Here is a 5,627-nt window from a genome sequence, read left to right as displayed (position 1 = left end):
GTTAATGGCCTAAACTCACCAATCAAAAACATAGACTACCAATTTGGATCAAAAAAAAAAAAACAAGGATATGCTGCTGCCTCCAAGAGACTCATCTCATAGGAAATAACATCCACAGACTGAAGTTCAAAGATTGGAAAAAATCATATCACTCACATGAACTGTGGAAACACTAAGGGATTTCCACCCTTGTATCAAATAAAGTAGATTTCAAGCTAAAGTTAATCAAAAGGGATAAGAAGGACATTTTATACTACTCAAGGGAACCATACACCAACAAGACATTACAATTATAAATATATATGCTCCATAACAATAAAAACATATGTTCATCAAACAAATTCTTCTCAAGTTCAATAGAGAAATTGGCCACAACACAATAATTTTGGGTGACTTTAACACACCTCTTTCACCACTGGATAGATCTTCCAAACAAAAGCTGAACAAAGAAACTATAGGACTCAATAATATAATCAATAATTTAGACTTAACTGAAGAGTATATTATCCATCAACTAGCAAATACACTTTCTTCTCAGGACCATATGGATCCTTCTCTAAAATAGACCATATATTATGCCACAAAGCAACTCTTAGCAAATACAAACAAGTAGAGATACTAACCTGCATTCTATCAGAACATAATGTAATGAAATTAAAAATCAATGATAAAATAAAAAATAAAAACTATTCCAATACCTGGAGACTAAATAATATGCTACTGAATGAACAATGGGTTACAAAAGACATCAAAGATTTAAAAATTCTTAGAGGTAAATGAGAACACTGATACAATATATAGAAATCTCTGGACACTATGAAGGCAGTACTAAGAGGAAAGTTCATTGCATGGAGTTCATTCCTTCAAAGAAGAAAAACTCAACAAACAAATTACCTAACCTTTATCTCAAAGCCCTAGAAAAAGAACAAATCAACACCAAAAGCAGTGGAAGACAGGAAATAATTAAAATCAGAGCTGATAACAATGAAATTGAAACAAAAGAAATAATTGAAAAAATTGACAAAACAAAAACTTGGTTCTTTGAAAAAATAAATAAAAGGACAAACCCTTAGCCATGCTTATGAAGAAAAGGAGAGAGAAAACCCGAATTACTAACATACATGATGAAAAAGGTAATATCACAACAGACACTAAAAAATACAGAAGATAATTAGAAATTCCTTTAAAAACTTTTACTCTGATAAAATAGAAAACATGGAAAGCATGATTTACCCAAATTGAATCAGGATGATATACACCTTTTAAACAGATCATTTTCAACCAACGAAATAGAAGACACCATCAGAAGCCTACCAACCAAGGAAAGCCCAGGACCAGATGGATACACAGCCGAGTTCTACATGATCTTTAAAGAAGAACTAATGCAAATACTCCTCAAATTATTTTAGGAAATATAAAAAGAGGGAGCACTTCCAAACTCATTCTATGAGGCCAATATCACCCTGATTCTAAAACCAGACAAAGGCAAATCCAAGAAAGAAAACTTCAGACCAATTCAGGATGTTGAATATTTTTTTAATATATTTGTTGGCCATTTGTATTTCTTCTTTTGAGAAATGTCTGTTTCTTTTGCCCATTTATTGATTGGGTTATTTGAGGGGTTTTGTGTTTTGTTTTGTTGCTGTTGTTTTTGTTTTGTTTTGTTTTTGTTTTTGTGGGGTTTTTTGTTTGTTTGTTTTTGGTGTTAGGTTTTTCAAGTTCTTCACATATTCTGGCTAATAATCCTGTTGGAGAAGTATCTGGCAAAGATTTTTGCCCATTTTATAGGTTCTCTTTTCATACTGCTATCTCCTTTGCTTTACAGAAGCTTTTAATTTGATTCCATCACACTTATTAATTTTGGTTTTTATTTCTTGCCCTTTTGAGGTATTAATAAGGCAGTGCCTGTGCCAATATTATTACAGTCTTGAGCCAATGTTTTCCTCTAGCAGTTACAAGTTTTCTAATCTAATTCCTAGATTTTTTATCTACTTGATTTTATTTTTGTGCAAAATGAAAGATTGAGATCTAGTTTCATTCTACATATGGATATCCATTTTCCCAGCACCATTGATTTAAAAGGATATCTTTTCTACAAGGTATGTTTTTGGTACTTTTGTCAAATATCAAATAACTGCATCTATGTGGACTTGTCTCTGTGGCTTCTATTCTATTCCATTGCTTTTCATGTCTATTTTGATGCCAATACCATGCTATTTGGTTTACTATAGCTCTGTAGTATAATTGGAGATCAGAGAGTACAATGCCTCCAGAATTGCTCTTTTTGACCATTATTGCATTGGCTAGTCTAGGTCTTTTATTACTCCAAATGATTTTTTAAGACTGTTTTTTTCTAATTCTATGAGAAATTCATTGGTATTTTGATGAGAAGTTCATTGAATCTATATATTGCTCTTGGTAACATGACCATTTTGGAAATATTAATTCTGGCTATGCATTAACATAGGAGCTCTTTCCATATTTTAAGATCTTCTTCAATTTCTTTCTTCAGCATTCTATATTTTTCATCACAGAGATCTTTACCTCCTTGTTTAGATTTATTCCCAAGTATTTTGGGGGTTTGTGGTTTTTGTGAATGGGAGAGTTTTCCTGATTTCTTTCTCAGCAGATTCATTATTGGAGCTAGCAAAATTATTGACTTCTACATATTGACCTTGTTTCCAGTTACTTTGCTGAATTTATTTTTCAGCTCTAGAAGTCTTCTGGTGGAGTTTTTGTGATCTTCTAAACATAGGATTATGAACAAACTGGTTGTATCCCTGATGGCCCATTTTTACACTGAGAGTAAAAAGGTAATTAAAGTTTATGAGTTTTCTAGGCTAACAGAACGCTATTTTGCTACCAGGTATTTTTGTTTGTTCATTTGTTTTTAGTGTGTGTGTGTGTGTGTGTGTGTGTGTTATTGAAGATTGAACCCAGGGCCTTGCACATGCTAGTTAAACACTCTAGCACTGACCTCCATCCCCAGTCCTTTTTACTTTCATCTTGAGAAAGGGTCTCATAAGTTTTACAAGCTGGCCTCAAACCCACAGTCCTCCTGCCTCAGTCTACCAAGTAACTGGGGCTGTCACCAATTTTAAAGAAAAGAAAAGTTTAAACTCTAATAACTTTTGTGTCACACATTCATTTAGTGAAAGCCAAATAAAAGCTGAATCTAAGAGAAGCCAAAGCTCTCATACTCAGAAACAGAAATTTATGAAATTCCCCCATTTCAACTTGCCATTTCACCACACCCCCCAGACTTATTTGGAGTCACCCCAAACGGATTTATTTGGTTTCCCAAAAAGCAGAGGCTATTTCCAGAGAGTAAATATATGCTTTTATGTCATAGTAGATGAGTGAGAGTCATTGTTGTAGAGGTGGTATAGGGTATGGGGGTTGAAGTGCTACTTAGAAGGTCCTTTAAGTAGTTCTCCTGTTTTAAGGCCAGATAACTCTCCAAGCATCTTCATCTCCCAGTATTCAAAAGTAAAGTCTGTTGCCTCCAGTTCCTGGGCCAAGCATAACAGTGGACCTGGATGGCTTCTTTCTGGATTACCCTTTTGCAAGCTTTGGTTTCACATTTCTCAGCTCTTTGAAGTCTGTTATGTTTACATTTTTGCTTCAAATTTTCAAATATTTCTGGCATTCCATCTCCTATGTTCTTCTTTTCCATTGTCTTTGTGTTTATGGAATTTTACCTCTTTAAATACTCTCTTGTTGGAGTTTTAGAGACACAGAAGTGAACACATGTTCAATCTTCCATATTTCACAAAAAGAAATCAGTCTTTTCTATATATTATTTGAACTATTTGAAGTTGTTTTATCCTATGTTCACAAATTATTTATGTTGTATGAGTAGTTATTAAATCAACTAATTAATAAGACACAGATATGGTCCTCTGAAAAAATACTAAAAATATAGAAGGGAAGCCTAAATATGGATAATGATAAAAAATGAGAGATTTATGGACAATATTCCTTCAGTGACAATGACAATGTCCTAATCTGCCAAGTGGCATTCTTCTGCAGACTCTGAGACAGAAAATAATGAACACCATTCCCTCATTCTCATTTATTTGTGCTCAAGAACAATTCCCACAAATAAAATGCACCCTTAATGGGTCAATAATCTGATATACATTAACTCCCTACAATAGACCAGACAAAAGAAAATCTCCAATATTTGCAAAGACACCAAGTTATCTGCAATTAAATCCAAAGATTCTTCTTCTTTCCCATCCTTCATCTCTCATAACCCTGGCCACCATCTCCCACTCCATGTAGCTACTCCTCCCCTTCTGTGGAAGAAATGATGCAAAGATATTGAGGAAGCTGGGATTCCCACCAAACTACAGTGAAAGAATTTCATCTCAGTAAAATTTTTCTACTCCAGATCCTGGACACTTCCTATCTATCCTATCTTGCTGATACAAAGGCAACTTGTTGAGAAATTATGGACAGAGATATCTCTATGGCTTTTGGTCATCAGTAACTCTTTTTTGGATAACTCCCCTTGTATGTGTGCATGTACATTCCCGAAAAGAAACTAAAAATGTTCATCTTATCTTTCCAAATGTGGAACTCCCTACTCCCCCTTCATTCCTTAAATTTCTTTTTATTTAGAATTTACTATTTGGGGTCTTAAATTTCCCTCAGAAATCATGAGCTTCTCATGGAGACATTAAGCATTTTCACCCTCAGAAGCCACAGCTGTGTTTCTACACAATGTTTTCCTCCATGACCTGAGACAAGGTGAGGGGATAAAATTACATGCAATGATGAACATATAGATCATTTCATTCCCCTTGAGGTTTTATGCTTTTAAAATCATAAGTTTCAAGAGTAGGTGAGGAAAAATGGTGACAGTTTCCACTCTAACCTCTGAAGAATCCTATGTGAGGCAAACTTACTTCATGTTCTCCTGCTGGGTCCTTAGGGTTGGTTTGTCCTTTGATAGCAGTGCCTGGTAGGTGGCTACAATGGTAGACTAGTTCCTGGTCCTTAAACCAAAGTGATTCCAGAGGCAAATGCTCAGCAGCCAGGCCCCTGGGTACTGCTCAGAGTTTGTGCTCAGCTCCCCCTGCAGTTTCTGCCACTGTGTCACTCAGAGCACAGTAGTACACAGCCGAGTCGGACTCTTGGACAGAGGCTTTCTCCAGGTGGAAGGAGGTGGTTTCTTTCTTGTATGTGGCTTCAAAACCTTTCTCGCTTCCCTTATCATTGGCCTTCAAGGCTTTCAAGAGGAGCTGTGGACCTTCTCCAGGGTATTGAACATACCAGAATAGGGCTGGGTACTGTGAGCTTTCATAGGAACAGTTCACAGTCAGGGAAGTCCCTTCAGAGAGGGTCATTTGTTCTTCTGTCTGGATCACTGAGTCTCCATTGCTTCCTCCTAAGAAGAAAATAACAACTTAGTGCAGTTTGCCTTAGTTATGATCTCCTTTTAGAGAAAATTATGCATCAGCATAGTAGAACCAAAGGCTCTAAGCTCTAAGTGCCAGTTTCCTTACCAAACATTAAGACTAGTACAATCACTGGTCCTGGGGCAAAGTTCATTTTTAGAGCCTCTGCAGTCCTTGGATCCTGAATTCACAGTACAAGAAAAGTTCAGGTCACAGTGAGAG

At 35.8% G+C, this 5,627-nt stretch overlaps 1 gene segment (V, D, J or C); it reads right to left on the bottom strand.

Annotated features, from left to right (window-relative positions):
• Window positions 1–4,919: 4,919 nt before the first annotated feature.
• LOC124090469 (T cell receptor alpha variable 9-1-like) lies at window positions 4,920–5,627 on the bottom strand. The segment is given in 2 exon segments: window positions 4,920–5,395; window positions 5,514–5,627. Coding segments are annotated over 2 exon segments (381 nt in total).

This window comes from Marmota monax, unplaced genomic scaffold (genome assembly GCF_021218885.2).
Source record: "Marmota monax isolate L192 unplaced genomic scaffold, Marmota_monax_Labrador192_F-V1.1 WCK01_AAM20220418_F8-fsc00017, whole genome shotgun sequence".
NCBI classification, from domain to species: domain Eukaryota; kingdom Metazoa; phylum Chordata; class Mammalia; order Rodentia; family Sciuridae; genus Marmota; species Marmota monax.
The sequence above is the reverse complement of the archived record's forward strand: the minus strand, read 5'-3'. Positions and strand labels throughout refer to the sequence as shown.